Genomic DNA, 20,565 nt, shown 5'->3' with positions numbered 1-20,565 from the left:
AGCAATTTGAAAACTATCTTTGTGTTGTGCTGTAGAACCTATTCGATTGTGAGTAGATGTAGGGTTACACAGAATTCAATCTACCATCCACCTCTTTATCTATGATTGGCATCTGCATCGCCATTAAGTTGTTTTACGAATTTTTAATATTTTTATGAACTTAACCTCAAATTTTGTTTGAACAAGTTCATACATGTTTCTGTTCTGAAAATGTTTTCATTCACTTAATTCTTACCTTCCGTTCGGGTTTGTTTCTGTACCTGGTGTAGGTGTTCTTCACGGAGACTGTGACAAAGCAGATTGGTACCACCGAAAGAGCCGTCCATCAAATTCCGTGATGGAATTCCACAACAATTTGAAAATGGATACCATTCCTAAGTGTCATTTGTATAAGTAAAAAAGATTAAAACATTCCATTCAGTGCGTGGAATGAACAACACTGACCGAAGATGAATATACGTAGAAATATACACCATGTACTTTCATTTCTTACCGGCGGGTACGCCACATCATGGGTCGCAGTTCGCTGTGCAAAGTTGGTCAAATCTGGTCAAACTCAGCTGAATTTTTCTATACATTCACCTGTCCTTGTAATGGGCTTGTGGTATCGATATTTAAATAAATTTGATTGCTGACATAGGACAAGTCTGTAATTGAACATGGCTCAAATTGCGAGAATATATATTAATTTAATTCGTGTTTCCAAAGCGGACACTTCAAACAGCTGTCAGAGTTACAACCGTCCATCTCAAACTAAGAGACCAAACTTACGTTTTTATTAAGGTAGGAAAGATACCAGAATCATTCTGATCAGACATTCACGTGTTAATTCGCCAAACCGAAATCAGCCTCCAAGTTCTAATAACTGCCAAGTTAAAGTTTTATGGCTATTTTGCAGCCACCAAGTACCATCTATTAGCATAAATAGTACTTGCAAGTATGAGGAACCTATTTCCTATGAGATGGCCAACATTAAATCCGGCTTTTCGTTCGAGTAAGACAAAATTGACCCATGACTCAATTATAGCACCAGACGAATTGTCCTTGCAATACATAATGTCACGTTTATTGTTTTTCCAGCGGCGTTCGTGCTTTCTGAAGCAAGTGGCCCCTCGTCAACATTGTTTTGAACTTTCATGGTGCCCTCTACTATGTACATTATGTTCAATTCGAGTGAGTTCTTGTTCGGTAACATCGCAATATTGTATATACTCTATTCGGGGCAAGAAAAGCAGTGTTGATAGCAAAAGCAATAACCCTGTGTGTTTCCATATGATGACACACAATAAGCCAAAAGACACATATTAAACACCCATTCATCATAGCTGTTTGCAAGCAGAAGGTGCTGGTCCCCGTGAAGTTTGCGGAGTAGAATAGGTTTTCAGCAACCCATGCTTTCCGTAAAAGGCGACTATGCTTGTCGTAAAAGGCGACTAACGGGATCGGGTGGTCAGGCTCGCTGACTTGGTTGATGCATGTCATCGATTCCAATTGCGTTGATCGATGTTCATGATGTAAATCACTGGATTGTGTGGTCCAGACTCGATTATTTACAGAAAGCCGTCATATAGCTGGAATATTGCTGAGTGCGGCGTTAAACAACAAACCAAACCAAACCGGAAGGTGCTGGGAACCTTGAATCTGACCCAGACTCATACAGGGTAGTATGTAATAAACCACCTTTGGTTATACCATTGACATCTATGTCATGAAACAGACGTCTTTATCCATTTGGGGCGGTCGGGTAGCCTAGTGGTTAAAGCGTTCGCTCGTCACGCCGAAGACCCGGGTTCGATTCCCGACATGGGTACAATGTGTGAAGCCCATTTCTGGTGTCCCCCGCCGTGATATTGCTGGAATATTGCTAAATGCGGCGTAAAACCACACTCATTCACTCTTTATCCATTTCGGCAGCATTGGAAACGGAGTAAAAAATAATACACACTGTTTTTTAATCTCACATTAAACCTCAATATATTCATATTCTACAATATTGGTATATCTTATATGCAAAGTATATATGCGTTTCGCAGCATCATCGCATGGTATCATATGTTATGTTAGAAAATGTTAAAGGATTGTCGATGTTATAACCTATTTAACATCTTTTAATCCTGAATGGCCCATGAGACTAAGGTAACACAAATGTTTCAAACTTTATTATGAAATAAAATAAATCGATAACGTTAAAAGATACCAAAAACGTTGTCCCCAATATCATATCCCCAATGTAACACTTACTATCCGTCCTGCAGATGCAGGTAACATTATCGCATTCGATGCAGCTCCCGTGACTCATCCACATGGAACGAGAAACAATAAAGCTAGTAAACGCTACAGTACAGCGAGGGAACGCAGTACTATAGCGAGGGAATGCTGTACCACAGCGAGGGAACGCAGTACTATAGCGAGGGAATGCTGTACCACAGCGAGGGAACGCGGCACTATAGCGAGGGAACGCGGTACTATAGCGAGGGCAGACGGTACTATTGCGAGGGAATGTTTACCACAGCGAGGGAACATGGGGCTCTAGCGAGGGAACATGGACACACGAGATATTCTCGTGACCTTGACCTCTTTCATTTTCCGTTGAGTGTGTGCGTGCGTGCGTGCGTTCGTGCGTGTGTGTGTGTGTGTGTGTGTGTGTGTGTGTGTGTGTGTGTGTGTGTGTGTGTGTGTGTGTTACGAATTTAGCGAAAAGAGTAGTTTGGACAGGGTTACGACTTTCAATCGATCTCTTTTCATTATGGCAAGTGTTTTGTCGTTTTTATTTCAACATGAAACATCTGGTTAAGTGTTTTCTTTTCTGAGTATATGTTCCTTATTTTCGTTCGGGACAGGTAAAACCTTAACCTTGATGTTGAATAAGAACGAGTTCTGTATCATATTTATTTCCAACGAGGATATTTCGCAGGTGCAGGTACAAATTATTCCACTCAGGTCATAAACGTGATATGAACTTGGAAAGGTCGTTCAATATCCTATAAATATATTTTGAAGATGCAAAACGGACTTTGGATACATGTTGAAAGAAATACAACCCTATGAAAATAAACATGACGTTTCAGTGGTGTATTCATTTATGTACTGAAATCATATACATATTTGTCATTTATTTGAGACTTTACACCAAAACTTCATAAGGCGCACTTATTAACTCTCATTGCGATATGTACATGGTTGGATTTTGTTTGTTTGCTTGTTTGTTTTTAACCCCGTACTCAGCAATATTCCAGCAAAATTGCGGCAGCCTGTAATAATCGAGTCTGGAGCAGATAATCCAGTGACTGACAACACGAGGCTATACCTACACAAATGGGATGCGATGAGTGAGTGAGTGAGTATAGTTTTACGCCGCTTATAGCAATATTCCAGCAATATCACGGCGGGAGACACCAGAAATGGGCTTCACACATTGTGCCCATGTCGGGAATCGAACCCGGGTCTTCGTCGTGACGAGCGAACGCTTTAACCACTAGGCTACCCGACCGCCCCGGGATACGATGACAACAAAACAGGTCAACGAGCCTGACAACCCGAACCAATCAGACGCCTCATACGACGATCACAGTGTGCTTTGGGTCTATATTTCTGTTATTGTTACACGATTCATGTCGCGTCATTAATCAATATAACAGTGAAGGGTGTATACCCTTGCTAGTCGCTGACATAGCTGATAGATATACAAGACATGAAGTTGACAACTTCAAAAGCGCCTTGGCTTACAGTTGTACATATCTTTCAGTTGTTTCTATTGTCGGTTACTCATGGAAGCGACGATCGAGAGGGTCATTTTCGAGCAATGCCATCCCTGGCTAATACTATTGTAAAGGATTCTGCTTTGTGGGTAAGAGGAAACGTCAGAGTTAAAACTCTATGCGCCATGATGTGTTTGGCGGATGTGTCTTGTAGGTCCTTCTTCTACAGCAGACACACTGAGAGCTGCCTCGGTCACTGCAACGTTTTCACATCCACAGCAACAGCTACAGAAGCTGCGGGTACTGCTTACTACAAAAAGAACGTACAAGCAGGTAAATGTGCTGTTTACGTATACTATTAGATGTGTGTTTTTTTTTCGATGAATGTGTTTATCAATAACCCAGGAGAAATATTGACACTTGAATAGGGACTATACTCAACGACCATATCATGTGGTGGTCACTGTCAGCATGACTGCAAAACTGAAATACAGCATGCATTTCTGAGTTTGCAGACAAGTGTCTCACGAATTTAGTCCCATCAAGTCCAGAAAGACAAAGAACAGAATATAAAATAGACAACATCATATCTGTAATCATAAATTATCTCCACACACACAAGTAAATTCCATTGTACGATTGCGACCATACCCTAAGCATATGTTTATGAATCCCTATCAAATGGTGATGGTATCAGGTGTTCGCGTAAAAGTGAGCGTATCCTGCATCATCGGCGGCACCCATCACAAACACATGCAAAGGTAAGTCAGTTGTTCCCCCGACAAAAACACGGGAATAGGGAATTGCATGGGACATTATTTTTGTCACTGATGCATCAAATTTGGAAATGTCCTCCACGTCAATCTTAAAACACATTGAAAGCTTGACTGAGGCCTTCCTTGAATGTTGTAACCCTGATCAAATAACCTGTTCAGTGAGAGTCGTATAACAGTCTTCGAAATCAACATTTGAGGTATTGTCAGTGAGTACAACTACAAACTTTTTATGTAGGGCAGCTAGACTTTGGACAGCTGGCTGAGACAAAATATATTTATTCTCTTTCTTATTCCTCTTAATCAGTTTGTGCATTCTACCAATGACAACACCACCAACTGACTTGGGCCCACTCTGACAGACAGTAAGCAGGTTCATCTTCTCCTTTGGTCCCTGTGTTTGCATATGCTTCGCCAACATCCATAATAAGTTACAGCTGTGATCCCAAGTTGAAGGAAGCTGCTTGCGATATTTTGGTTCATATTTGAATAACTGAAGAAGGTTGCTTTTGTCAACAATAGAGAAGTCAACTGTGATTATACGACCAACATGTTAGTTACAGCAGTATGATGAGTCTGGTTCAGCCACAAGTTGTGGAATTTACATCACGAGCTGACAAGTCAATGTTCTGCAACACGCTGCTATGATGGAACAGTTTGGATGAATTGGTGTTCGTATAAGATAATGAAACTGTTGGTGGTTCCTGAAATTTGAAATATTGTGGGATATTTAGGGAAACTGATGAAGATATGTAGTGAGTTTAACATGAAACATAAACTCATAGTTTAACTGAAAATTTGATAGGTGGATATTCTCAGTATTCTTTTTTTAAATTTGTCTTTACATTTTACAGAAGAAAATCATTCACTGAACCTTTTGGATTTTCTGGAAAAAAATGTGTTGCTGATAGAATCGGGGGAAAATATTATATATACTGAGTAAATTAAAAACTTCACATTTTTAAAAGTAATCCCATATATGATATACAATGGACAAATGTATCAGAGAAGGTAATTTTTAATCATTAATGTCCAAAGAAGGATTTTAATTAACGGTGGTAACCATAATTTGTTCCAAGCACCTACGGTATTCGGTAATAACATCAACAGTTTATAAATCATAAGTCCCAAGCACGAGAATCTGATGGCACACAAGTTCAGTAGCGTGTATGGCCACCATGTGCGTTGACAACTGCCACACAACGCCTCCGCATGGACCTTGTGATGCTTGTGAACACATGATTGGGAAGACGACGCCATTGTTGCTGCAGACTTCTGCCAAGAGCATGCCAGACGTGTTCGATGGGATTGAGGTCGGGAGACCTTGACGGCCAGTCCATGACGTTGGCTTCCGCATTCTGAAGGAAATTCCTTGTCAAAATTGCTGTGTGGGGTCTGGCATTGTCGTGTTGGAAGATTAAACCTTGTCCATGTGTTGCCATAAAAGGCAGAAGTTCTGGTGCCAGTACCTTGTCGCGGTAAGCAGAAGCGTTGAGGTTGCCACGGATGACAAGAAGCCTGGAACGTGCATTGCCTCAGAAAGCACCCCACACCATGACACTTCCGCCTCGAAATCTGTCAACTTCATGTACACAACACTTGGCGTAACGTTCATGACGGCGCCTCCACACCCTCGCCCTACCATCAGCAAATCGAAGATTAAATCGGGATTCATCACTGAAGACGACTTGATTCCAATTCCTCGTCCATCGTAAGTGTCGCTGTGCCCACAACTGACGTTGACGTCTGTGTAATTCAGTCAGAATCGGCCCGCAGTATGGCCGTCGTGCTTTAAGGTGAGCAGTTCTCAGACGGTTTCGAACAGTTTGCGCACTCAGTCTACCCCTAAACAGTTTAGTTCTAGTTGATGTACCCGTCAAAAATCGGTTACGTAGGTGACGTAAGACAATCTGACGATCCTCTCCATGTGACGTCACACGTGGTCGACCTGGCCGAGGGCGATCAGCGGTGGTACCCGTTTGCTGTAGACGCGTCTGTAAATCATAAACAGTCCGACGACTACAACCCATCGTCCTTGCGACTTCAGCTACGGACGTTCCCGTCTGCAACATGCCGATGGCACGTTGACGTTGCACATTTGAAAGGCGTGACATGACAAATGGCCGTAAAGACTTTTGTTTTCTTGTGTTTTTCTTTTTTTGTTAATGACTGCTAACAAGTATGACTGAAAACACGTGCGGTATTATGGCCACGTGACCAGTTGCACGTGAAAAACCACTTTTGCCACTAAAGTGCTTGATCGATTCACCTGCACAAAAACGGGTGTTATCTGAAGACAATACGTGGCCATTGCTGTTTAAATACACAATAAGGGCCCACAATGATAACTGGTCAAAATGTTAAAATTTTAGGCTTGTGAAGTTTTTAATTTGGTTCAGTATATTTTGAAAAAAGTTTAGTTTTTGAAAATGTATATTTTGAGCGTTTACTAAACACATATTATGTCTTTTACAAACGCCTCAAGCCCGAGGAACAGTGACATGTCGCTCTTTTTAACGTTTTCTGTGTTTACCCACCTGAACTAGAATAAAGGGAACCAGTGGGACAGCCTCATCTGTCTCATATTTCGATCTATGCATAAACATTCAGAGTGACAAAACACTCTCCACAAGACTGTATGACAAGAGTGATGACTTCACCTTTCCAATAATTAACGTTCCCTTCATGTCCATCAATATATTTCATCAGCTGTGTCATTGGTGTTTACATTTCACAACTTTTGAGATACAATCGAGCATGCTCTATCTACCAATATTTCAAAGAGCGTCATACAACTCTTGCTCAAAAGTTGTTTGATGAAGGTTACAGCATTCAAGGCCTCAGTAAAGCTTTAAAAAAAGTTATATGGTAGACATGTAGAGGACATTTCCAAAGTTGACGCATCAGTGACAAAATTGATGTCCGATGCAATTCCCTATTTTGACTTGTACCATATGTTCCCGAGGAGCTATATCACGGCGTGTCAGCTTAATGTTGGAGGAAAAGCCCAAAGTGATGCGGGTCTCAGACGTTTACCACTTTGGTGAAACCAACGGGCACGAGTATGGTGCTGATAACATTTAAACATAATCGGGGCGAACCGGGATTCGAAACCACAATCACAGTGAATTGCCGTGCCTGATGCGACTGGGCCTGAAAGTAAAAGAACACAAATTTAATATGTACTGACTATGTACCTTTTGACTTATATATATATACTCAACACACTCGTGTATAGTTCAATTTATTTCACCGTATTCATACCCCGGATTTCTGGCTGAATAATAAATGGGCGCCGAAGTGAGAACGTAAAGAATATCAGCACAGTGCACCTTTTTTTCGACCACCAGAGAAATGATTAATTTGCCTCACTAAATACACTGGCAAAACACAAGAGAGCTGCTGGAATTGTCTTGAAATAAAAAGACGCGCAAAGTTGTGCTTGGCATTCAAAAGGCTTCGGAGACGCGTGTGATTACTATTCGATGTATTCGAAAACATTTCTTGTATCCGTACCAGTATGTGTGTGTGGGTGTGTGTGCGTGCGTGTATGTATGTGTGCGTGCATAAGTGTGTGTATGTGTCAGTGTATGTGTGTGTTTATGAGTGCATGGATGCGAGAGTCTGGCTGATTAGTACATGTGCGGTTGAAAGAACGTAAAGAATACCAGCAGAGAAAAGACTGATTTGCCTGACTAAATTCGCTAAACAAATCAACTCCAGAGGGGTGGAATAGTCTTTACTTGGAAAATTACAAAGACGCACAAAATTTTGCTTGGCAAAGCGTAAAATATTTCAAAAGGCTTTGGAGATGGGTGTAATTACTGTTCGATGTTGCTTTGTTTTCGTATCCGTTATTGTATCCGTTGGTATACTCACACGCAAAAGAAACGCAAGTGGTTTAAAGCAAATAGGTAACAAACACGGAACCATAAATTGATACGAGTTTTAGCATGTGGTGAAGCCTGATGGTGTTATCAATATTTTTGGTTGCATTTTGGAAGCCCCGAGTATAAACGCAACATAAAAAACGAATCGCCAAAACGCACCATTTCAATGAATATGTGGGTATCATGCACCCATTTCTCGCGAAATCGAAAATGCACGAACTGTCACGAACTGTAGTGGGTATAAAACTGTGGCCGATTCTTGGACCTACCACTCCTTGGTCAACAATGCCACGCCTAACTCAAATTCAGAGAAACCAGGCTATCGGACGTTTGGAAGCTGGAGAGTCTGTCCAAGATGTTGCCAGTCATTTCAACGTTAACCTAACCACAATTTACCGTCTCCTGCATCGATACAATGCTACACAGACCACAGATGACCTTCCTCGGAGCGGTCGGCCTAGGGTCACCACACCTCGACAAGATCGGCAGATTACCCGTCAACACCAGCGACATCCGTTCCTAACTGCAAGTGAAAGTGCTCGACAGACCATAGGAACACATAATCGACACATTAGCCGGGACACTGTGATCCGACGTCTCCGTTCCAACAACCTCAGATGTCGCCGACCAGCACGTCGTCCTGTTCTCCAACCACGGTATCGACAAGCACGACTTCAGTGGGCACAGGGTCATCACAATTGGCGTCATCGTTAGTGGAGGCGTTTCATCTTCTCTGATGAAAGTCGCTTTTGTGTCTCCAATGCAGACAGAAGAGTCAGAATTTTGCGAGGTGATCGTTTCGCTGACAGGAACATTGTGGAAAGGGATCCATGGGGTGGACCTAGCGTCATGATATGGGCAGGGATTGGACTTAATGCGAGACTTGGACCCATGTGCTTTCTGAATGTTGGTCAAGGTCGGGGACACGGCGTCACTGCTCAGCGGTATATCGACCAAGTGATCAGACCCCACGTTGTTCCATTTGTTGCACAACATCAACAACACATCTTCAAGCAGGACAACTCTCCTCCCCATGTTGCTAGAGCTGACATGGCCTTTCTGCAACAACACAACATCCGTGTTCTACCGTGGCCAGCCCTCAGCCCTGATCTGAACCCCATCAAACACTTGTGGGATGAGGTTGAAAGGCGTCTGCACAATGTGCGCCCAGTCCCTACAACTGCCGATGAACTACGCACAGATGCTCTGGATGTGTGCAGGAGGATCCCTAGGGCCTTCACAAATCGTCTGATCCACTCAATGTACAGGAGATGTGTGGTCAATGCTAATGGTGGTCACACCAGGTATTGACTGACATTTTGGGTATTCACCCGAAACTGTGTAAGCCCTTAACATTTGAAAAAAAATAATTATGTCATCTGCCTTTTAATCCATTAAACTGTCTTCAGTCAAATCTTTGTCAATCTAGCCCTATTAGTATTTCTTGTCTTTACTGTTGAAAATAAATAACATGTATACTGCATACTCGACTTGCGGTTTTTTTGCGTGTGAGTATATATATTTATGTTCCACCAACCAGAGTGACGAACTGTGACCCTTTTTTGCATCCCACATTTTGTATGTATGTGTGTGTGTCTGTCGGTGTGTGTGTCCCTGTGTGTGTGTGTGTGTGTGTGTGTGTGTGTGTGTGTGTGTGTGTGTGTGTGTGTGTGTGTGTGTGTGTGTGTGTGTGTGTGTGTGTGTTTTCGCTTATAGCAATACTGAACCAATATCACTGCAGAATACACTAGAAATGAGCTTCACACAATGTAACCATGGGGACAATTGAACCCAGGTAGTCGGCATGAAAAGCAAGTGTTTCAACCAGTTAGTATCCGCAATGCCCCTTGTGCTCAGTGAAACTCACACCTTGCTAGATGTAACATTGGCTATCAAGTTACATTCTCACCCTTGTATCCTGTAGCCTTATCATGTGAATTTACCATGGTTGCATGGCTACATACAGCTTGGGTATCAAGTTACATTCTTACCCTTGTATCCTGTAGCCTTATCACGTGAATTAACCATGGTTGCATGGCTACATACAGCTTGGGTATCAAGTTACATTCTCACCCTTGTATCCTGTAGCCTTTTCACGTGAATTAACCATGGTTGCATGGCTACATACAGCTTAGGTATCAAGTTACATTCTCACCCTTGTATCCTGTAGCCTTATCACGTGAATTAACCATGGTTGCATGGCTACATACAGCTGGGGTATCAAGTTACATTCTCACCCTTGTATCCTGTAGCCTTTTCACGTGAATTAACCATGGTTGCATGGCTACATACAGCTTGGGTATCAAGTTACATTCTCACCTTTGTATCCTGTAGCGTTATCACGTGAATTAACCATGGTTGCATGGCTACATACAGCTTGGGTATCAAGTTACATTATCATCGATGTACCCTAAAGCTATTCTTATCGACCGACTAAACCATAGCTTCATGGTCACATTCACGTTGAGTAACAGATATATCTCGTAACCATGTTCTTGACATTGTTTTCTGGCCTAGGCACAGAAGCAGAGGGATGTCTAACGTCATCAATTACGACAGCCACAACTACAGCAGCAGCGACAGTAATTACTTCTACCACCACAGCATTATCGACAGTCTTGCTCACTACAACCATGCCCCTTACCACGACGCCGGCAACTTCAATTGCAGATACTTCACCCCCTACAGATGCAACTTCATTCCTGACACCTGCCACTACAACTATTACCACCCCAACAGGAATCCCTACAACTACCCAAACAACTACATATCAGACCATTTCTGCTAATGCTCCAGCTCCAACCACTACAACTATTACCACCCCAACAGGAATCCCTACAACTACCCAAACAACTACATATCAGACCATTTCTGCTAATGCTCCAGCTCCAACCACTACAACTATTACCACCCCAACAGGAAGCCCTACAACTACCCAAACAACTACATCTCAGACCATTTCTGCTAATGCTCCAGCTCCAACCACTACAACTACAACTACCATCACCACCACAACAACAGCTCCTACAACTACAATTACGAATCCTACCACTACAACTACAATCAACGCTACAACAACTCCTACCACTACAACTACCACTACCATCACCGTTACAACAACAACTCCTACCACTACAATTACGAATCCAACCACTACAACTACAATCACCACTACAACAACAATTCCCACCACTACAATCACGATTCCAACCACGACAACGCTAACTACCATCACCACTACAACAGCAACTCCTACCACTACAATCACAATTCCAATCACGACAACTACAACTACAACATCTATCACCACTACAACAACAACTCCTTCCACTACAATCTCGATTCCAACCACGACACTGCTAACTACCATCACCACTACAACAACTCCTCCCACGATAACCACGATTCCAACCACGACAACTACAACTACAATCACCACTACAACACAAACTCCTTCCACTACAATCACGATTCCAACTACGACAACGCTAACTACCATCACCACTACAACAACTCCTACCACTACAACCACGATTCCAACCACGACAACTACAACTACAACTACCATCACCACTACAACACAAGCTCCTACCACTACAACCACGATTCAAACCACGACAACTACAACTACAGCTACCATCACCACTACAACAACAGCTCCTACCACTACAACCACGATTCCAACCACGACAACTACAACTACCATCGCCACTACAACAACAGCTCCTACCACTACAACCACGATTCCAACTACTACAACTTCAACTACCACAACTTCAACCCCCACTACTACAACCACTACAACTACAACTACTACCACAACAACTACAACTACTACCACAACAACTACAACGCCTGTGATTGTATTAGGTCCTGTCACGTACACGTATTACCACTACACATTACCTTGGGATTCAGCCCGCGCAACATGTCAGAACAATGGCGGCGATCTTGCATCTCTGGACTCCGCACAGCGACTAGAAGACGTCATCGACTATTTTAATGGTACGTGGAATCTTGTATCTCACCAAACAAAAAACATTCTAAATCATTCCGAAGTCAATTAATCATGGACACCAAAACGATGATTTCATTGGGCTCTCGTTCACAAATAATGCATACACATTCGTACCTTTTACGATATATTTTGTAACTAAAAAGAATTAATCTCCTATTATGCATAACTATATAAAATACTAGAGGAAGTCATTACCTTCTGGCTTTTATAACTCGCACATGTATATAAAAGCAACCACCAAACAGAAAACATTCCAAAACATTCCAAAGTCAATTAATCAAAGACAAAACGATGACAATAAAACATTGATTCACGGGAGATTGAAAGAAAATACACCCTTTCAAATTGCAAGCACAACAATAACGCATAACATTGAATTCGGGGATATCACCCTGAAGTGAGTTCCTCATTCCAGTCAACATAAATAAAGAAACCATTCAAAACGTCCACTCCTCCTCAACGAACAGGAACAATATTTCAGTTTTAATATAACATTTTATCTAAGATGACGCTAATCATCAGTACTCCTTCCATGAAAGTCCACGTACACGCAACAACGTGACACCTTCTTAAGAACAAAATCAACGTTTTATACGTAACGCCAAAAGAAACGCGAACCATAAAATCATATACAGAAGTTATTACCTTAAGAAGAGATGTTTCCAGTGTGTACCACTTAATAACAAAACTAAAAATCAGTCAAGTGTTACCACAGGGTGTCTTTATTCCTATCACGATATGCAGCACGTGATTTCAAAACTTTACACGCTAATCCTACACAAGACAAATGGTGCATCTCGAGTCATGGATCTATGACGTCACATAGGATGCGTTCATGAGCGTCGGTTCACACAACATAACAGTACATGTATGTTCGATTGTGCATCGAACCAATCTGATGTCTCTTTAAAAGGAGTTATTCTTCCTATATTAACCAACATATATGGTATTCGCGTTTCTTTTGTCGGTGAGTAAATATAGAAGATGACAACTATTGGTCTTTTATTTCAGCTTACAGATCTATTGGGAATTCTGTGTACAATTCTGTGTATGCTGGCATGAAACGGAGCTCCTCCAACAGCGTGCTCTACTGGAACAGTGGCAACACCGTTGGCAGCGTCACCGTCTGGGCATCAGGCTACCCACGTGTGAGCGATGGTTGTGGGTACACATCGCCATTTCAAAGTTTTCAGATGCGGACCATTTATTGTACCCAAGCTTTAGCCTTCCTGTGTGAAACACCAATCGTCGCTGTCCCGACTACAACGCCTGTGATTGTATTAGGTCCTGTCACGTACACGTATTACCACTACACATTACCTTGGGATTCAGCTCAGGCAACATGTCAGAACAATGGCGGCGATCTTGCCTCTCTGGACTCCGCACAGCGACTACAAGACGTCATCGACTATTTTAATGGTACGTGGAATCTTGTATCTCACCAAACAAAAAACATTCCAAAACATTCCGAAGTCAATTAATCATGGACAACAAAACGATGATTTCATTGGGCTCTCGTTCACAAATAATGCATACACATTCGTACTGTTTACGATATATTTTGTAACTAAAAACAATTTATCTTCTATTAAGCATAACTATATAGAATACTAGAGGAAGTCATTATCTTCTGGCTTTTATAACTCGCACATGCATATAAAAGCGACAAAAAACTGTCCATATTCATAAAATAATCTCTCCTAAAGCAGAGACGATTGTAAGATTCCGACTATTTCCATATTCTATATCTTCTGGGCTCGCATTTCTGTAAACCTCTGTAGGTTTACCCAAAATGCGAAAACTGGAGATATAGAGAATGGACTATATCAACAGTTAGCTTGTGTTAATGAATCACAATCAAACCACATCTGCATTTAGTCTACATTATAGTAGGTGTTATATTACTTGAAGTGTCACAAAAGTTTCATTACAAACACGAAGAGTAAAACCTGCGAAGCCACATTCAATCAATATCCGTTCTGCCAATACATGAAATGTACACTGATTCTCGGGTGATGGAAAGAGAGACTACTTTTCAAATTGCAAGCACAACAATAACGCATAACATTGAATTCGATGATATCACCCTGAAGTGAGTCCGTCATTCCAGTCAACATAAATAAAGAAACCATTTGAAACGTCCACTCCTCCTCAACAAACAGGAACAATATTTCAGTTTTAATATACATTTTATCTAAGATGACGCTAATCATCAGTACTCCTTCCATGTAAGTCCACGTACACGCAACAACGTCACACCTTCTTAAGAACAAAATCAACGTTTTATACGTAACGCCAAAAGAAACGCGAACCATAAAATCATATACAGAAGTTATTACCTTAAGAAGAGATGTTGCAAGTGTGTATCACTTAATAACAAAACCAACAGTCAGTCAAGTGTTGTCTTTATTCCTATCAAGATATGCAGCACGTGATTTCAAAACTTTACACGCTCATCCTACACAAGACAAATGGTGCATCTCGAGTCATGGATCTATGACGTCACATAGGATGCGTTCAAGAGCGTCGGTTCACACAACATAATAGTATGTTCGTTTGTGCATTGAACCAATCTGATGTCTGTTGAAAATGAGTAATTCTTCCTATATAAACCAACATATATGGTATTCGCGTTTCTTTTGAGGGTGAGTATATATAGATGATGACAACTTTTGGTCTTGTATTTCAGCTTACAGATCGATGGGGAAATCTGTTTACAATTCTGTGTATGCTGGCATGAAACGGAGCTCCTCTAACAGCGTGCTCTACTGGAACAGTGGCAACACCGTTGGCAGCGTCACCGCCTGGGCATCAGGCCATCCACGTGACAGCGATGGTTGTGGGTACACATCGCCATTTCAAAGTTTTCAGATGCGGACCATTTATTGTACCCAAGCTTTAGCCTTCCTGTGTGAAACACCAATCGTCGCTGTCCCGACTACAACGCCTGTGATTGTATTAGGTCCTGTCACGTACACGTATTACCACTACACATTACCTTGGGATTCAGCTCAGGCAACATGTCAGAACAATGGCGGCGATCTTGCCTCTCTGGACTCCGCACAGCGACTACAAGACGTCATCGACTATTTTAATGGTACGTGGAATCTTGTATCTCACCAAACATAAAACATTCCGAAGTCAATTAATCATGGACAACAAAACGATGACTTCATTGGGCTCTCGTTCACAAATAATGCATACACATTCGTACTGTTTACGATATATTTTGTAACTAAAAACAATTTATCTTCTATTAAGCATAACTATATAGAATACTAGAGGATGTCATTATCTTCTGGCTTTTATAACTCGCACATGCATATAAAAGCGACAAAAAACTGTCCATATTCATAAAATAATCTCTCCTAAAGCAGAGACGATTGTAAGATTCCGACTATTTCCATATTCTATATCTTCTGGGCTCGCATTTCTGTAAACCTCTGTAGGTTTACCCAAAATGCGAAAACTGGAGATATAGTGAATGGACTATATCAACAGTTAGCTTGTGTTAATGAATCACAATCAAACCACATCTGCATTTAGTCTACATTATAGTAGGTGTTATATTACTTGAAGTGTCACAAAAGTTTCATTACAAACACGAAGAGTAAAACCTGCGAAGCCACATTCAATCAATATCCGTTCTGCCAATACATGAAATGTACACTGATTCTCGGGTGATGGAAAGAGAGACTACTTTTCAAATTGCAAGCACAACAATAACGCATAACATTGACTTCGATGATATCACCCTGAAGTGAGTCCGTCATTCCAGTCAACATAAATAAAGAAACCATTTGAAACGTCCACTCCTCCTCAACAAACAGGAACAATATTTCAGTTTTAATATAACATTTTATCTAAGATGACGCTAATCATCAGTACTCCTTCCATGTAAGTCCACGTACACGCAACAACGTGACACCTTCTTAAGAACAAAATCAACGTTTTATACGTAACGCCAATGGAAACGCGAACCATAAAATAATATACAGAAGTTATTACCTTAAGAAGAGATGTTGCAAGTGTGTATCACTTAATAACAAAACCAACAGTCAGTCAAGTGTTGTCTTTATTCCTATCAAGATATGCAGCACGTGATTTCAAAACTTTACACGCTCATCCTACACAAGACAAATGGTGCATATCGAGTCATGGATCTATGACGTCACATAGGATGCGTTCAAGAGCGTCGGTTCACACAACATAATAGTATGTTCGTTTGTGCATTGAACCAATCTGATGTCTGTTGAAAATGAGTAATTCTTCCTATATAAACCAACATATATGGTATTCGCGTTTCTTTTGAGGGTGAGTATATATAGATGATGACAACTATTGGTCTTGTATTTCAGCTTACAGATCGATGGGGAAATCTGTTTACAATTCTGTGTATGCTGGCATGAAACGGAGCTCCTCCAACAGCGTGCTCTACTGGAACAGTGGCAACACCGTTGGCAGCGTCACCGTCTGGGCATCAGGCCATCCACGTGTGAGCGATGGTTGTGGGTACACATCGCCATTTCAAAGTTTTCAGATGCGGACCATTTATTGTACCCAAGCTTTAGCCTTCCTGTGTGAAACACCAATCGTCGCTGTCCCGACTACAACGCCTGTGATTGTATTAGGTCCTGTCACGTACACGTATTACCACTACACATTACCTTGGGATTCAGCTCAGGCAACATGTCAGAACAATGGCGGCGATCTTGCCTCTCTGGACTCCGCACAGCGACTACAAGACGTCATCGACTATTTTAATGGTACGTGGAATCTTGTATCTCACCAAACATAAAACATTCCGAAGTCAATTAATCATGGACAACAAAACGATGATTTCATTGGGCTCTCGTTCACAAATAATGCATACACATTCGTACTGTTTACGATATATTTTGTAACTAAAAACAATTTATCTTCTATTAAGCATAACTATATAGAATACTAGAGGAAGTCATTATCTTCTGGCTTTTATAACTCGCACATGCATATAAAAGCGACAAAAAACTGTCCATATTCATAAGATAATCTCTCCTAAAGCAGAGACGATTGTAAGATTCCGACTATTTCCATATTCTATATCTTCTGGGCTCGCATTTCTGTAAACCTCTGTAGGTTTACCCAAAATGCGAAAACTGGAGATATAGTGAATGGACTATATCAACAGTTAGCTTGTGTTAATGAATCACAATCAAACCACATCTGCATTTAGTCTACATTATAGTAGGTGTTATATTACTTGAAGTGTCACAAAAGTTTCATTACAAACACGAAGACTTAAACCTGCGAAGCCACATTCAATCAATATCCGTTCTGCCAATACATGAAATGTACATTGATTCTCGGGTGATGGAAAAAAGACTACCTTGCAAATTGCAAGCACAACAATAACGCATAACATTGAATTCGATGATATCACCCTGAAGTGAGTCCGTCATTCCAGTCAACATAAATAAAGAAACCATTCAAAACCTCCACTCCTCCTCAACGAACAGGAACAATATTTCAGTTTTAATATAACATCTATCTAAGATGACGCTAATCATCAGTACTCCTTCCATGTAAGTCCACGTACACGCAACAACGTCACACCTTCTTAAGAACAAAATCAACGTAACGCCAAAAGAAACGCGAACCATAAAATCATATACAGAAGTTATTACCTTAAGAAGAGATGTTTCCAGAGTGTATCACTTAATAACAAAACTAACAATCAGTCAAGTGTTACCACAGGGTGTCTTTATTCCTATCACGATATGCAGCACGTGATTTCCAAACTGTACACGCTAATCCTACACAAGACAAATGATGCATCTCGAGTCATGGATCTATGACGTCACATAGGATGCGTTCAAGAGCGTCGGTTTACACAACATAACTGTACATGTATGTTCGATTGTGCATCGAACCAATCTGATGTCTCTTTAAAAGGAGTAATTCTTCCTATATTAACCAACATATATGGTATTCGCGTTTCTTTTGTCGGTGAGCATATTTAGAAGATGACAACTATTGGTCTTTTATTTCAGCTTACAGATCGATGGGATATTCTGTGTACAATTCTGTGTATGCTGGCATGAAACGGAGCTCCTCCAACAGCGTGCTCTACTGGAACAGTGGCAACACCGTTGGCAGCGTCACCGTCTGGGCATCAGGCTACCCACGTGTGAGCGACGGTTGTGGGTACACATCGCCATTTGAAAGTTTTCAGATGCGGACCATTTATTGTACCCAAGCTTTAGCCTTCCTGTGTGAAACACCAATCGTCGCTGCCACGACTACAACGCCTGTGATTGTATTAGGTCCTGTCACGTACACGTATTACCACTACACATTACCTTGGGATTCAGCTCAGGCAACATGTCAGAACAATGGCGGTGATCTTGCCTCTCTGGACTCCGCACAGCGACTACAAGACGTCATCGACTATTTTAATGGTACGTGGAATCTTGTATCTCACCAAACATAAAACATTCCGAAGTCAATTAATCATGGACAACAAAACGATGATTTCATTGGGCTCTCGTTCACAAATAATGCATACACATTCGTACTGTTTACGATATATTTTGTAACTAAAAACAATTTATCTTCTATTAAGCATAACTATATAGAATACAAGAGGAAGTCGTTATCTTCTGGCTTTTATAACTCGCACATGCATATAAAAGCGACAAAAAACTGTCCATATTCATAAAATAATCTCTCCTAAAGCAAAGACGATTGTAAGATTCCGACTATTTCCATATTCTATATCTTCTGGGCTCGCATTTCTGTAAACCTCTGTAGGTTTACCCAAAATGCAAAAAACTGGAGATATAGAGGATGGACTATATCAAGAGTTATTAGCATGTTTTAATGAATCAGAATCAAACCACATCTGCATTTAGTCTACATTATAGTAGGTTTTACATTACTTGAAGTGTCACAAAAGTTTCATTACAAACACGAAGAGTTAAACCTGCGAGGACACTTATCATCAATATCCCTTTTGCCAATACATGAAATGTACATTGATTCTCGGGTGATGGAAAGAAATAAACCCTTTCAAATTGCAAGCACAACAATAACGCATAACATTGAATTCGGGGATATCACCCTGAAGTGAGTCCGTCATTCCAGTCAACATAAATAAAGAAACCATTCAAAACCTCCACTCCTCCTCAACGAATAGGAACAATATTTCAGTTTTAATATAACATCTATCTAAGATTACGCTAATCATCAGTACTCCTTCCATGTAAGTCCACGTACACGCAACAACGTCACACCTTCTTAAGAACAAAATCAACGTTTTATACGTAACGCCAAAAGAAACGCGAACCATAAAATCATATACAGAAGATATTACCTTAGAAGAGATGTTTCCAGAGTGTATCACTTAATAACAAAACTAACAATCAGTCAAGTGTTACCACAGGGTGTCTTTATTCCTATCACGATATGCAGCACGTGATTTCCAAACTGTACACGCTAATCCTACACAAGACAAATGGTGCATCTCGAGTCATGGATCTATGACGTCACATGTGATGCGTTCATGAGCGTCGGTTTACACAACATAACTGTACATGTATGTTCGATTGTGCATCGAACCAATCTGATGTCTCTTGAAAAGGAGTAATTCTTCCTATATTAACCAACATATATGGTATTCGCGTTTCTTTTGTCGGTGAGCATATTTAGAAGATGACAACTTTTGGTCTTTTATTTCAGCTTACAGATCGATGGGATATTCTGTGTACAATTCTGTGTATGCTGGCATGAAACGGAGCTCCTCCAACAGCGTGCTCTACTGGAACAGTGGCAACACCGTTGGCAGCGTCACCGTCTGGGCATCAGGCTACCCACGTGTGAGCGACGGTTGTGGGTACACATCGCCATTTGAAAGTTTTCAGATGCGGACCATTTATTGTACCCAAGCTTTAGCCTTCCTGTGTGAAACTCCTATGTGAGAAATCAGTTTAATCATTATTGAACTATTACAGATTGAGCACAAAAATAAGGGATCATGAATATTTTATGGGATACTTTGTAGTGATGCACACAATTCCATAAAAAAATATTTTCTGGTTCAGTATGTATAGCCAGGCACCTCCCTGTGTAGCCATGTAGCTGATTCAAGAAAACGTTTTGTGCATAGTATCGACACGGCGGCAAACCCTTTGTTCAGCAGATTCGTT

At 41.1% G+C, this 20,565-nt stretch overlaps 1 protein-coding gene across 1 annotated transcript; it reads left to right on the top strand.

Annotated features, from left to right (window-relative positions):
* The first annotated feature begins 3,802 nt into the window (after positions 1-3,802).
* On the top strand, positions 3,803-20,337 carry LOC139444215 (uncharacterized). Its single transcript, XM_071225130.1, has 8 exons — positions 3,803-4,031; positions 10,879-11,659; positions 11,789-12,366; positions 13,391-13,798; positions 15,069-15,476; positions 16,738-17,145; positions 18,412-18,819; positions 20,099-20,337. The coding sequence occupies exons 1-8, from the start codon at positions 3,803-3,805 to the stop codon at positions 20,335-20,337; spliced, it is 3,459 nt and encodes a 1,152-aa protein (XP_071081231.1).
* Positions 20,338-20,565: the final 228 nt, after the last annotated feature.

Source organism: Haliotis cracherodii, unplaced genomic scaffold, assembly GCF_022045235.1.
Source record: "Haliotis cracherodii isolate W230 unplaced genomic scaffold, xgHalCrac1.p SCAF_5, whole genome shotgun sequence".
Classification (NCBI taxonomy): domain Eukaryota; kingdom Metazoa; phylum Mollusca; class Gastropoda; order Lepetellida; family Haliotidae; genus Haliotis; species Haliotis cracherodii.
The sequence above is the reverse complement of the archived record's forward strand: the minus strand, read 5'-3'. Positions and strand labels throughout refer to the sequence as shown.

What these genes read in the sequence shown, in the direction of transcription:
- LOC139444215 (XM_071225130.1), top strand. Translation starts at nt 3,803, where the DNA reads ATGCCATCCCTGGCTAATACTATTGTAAAGGATTCTGCTTTGTGGGTA. An exon ending in CGTCATCGACTATTTTAATG is followed by an intron (nt 17,146 to 18,411) that starts GTACGTGGAATC and finishes CTTTTATTTCAG; the next exon opens with CTTACAGATCGATGGGATAT. An exon ending in CGTCATCGACTATTTTAATG is followed by an intron (nt 18,820 to 20,098) that starts GTACGTGGAATC and finishes CTTTTATTTCAG; the next exon opens with CTTACAGATCGATGGGATAT.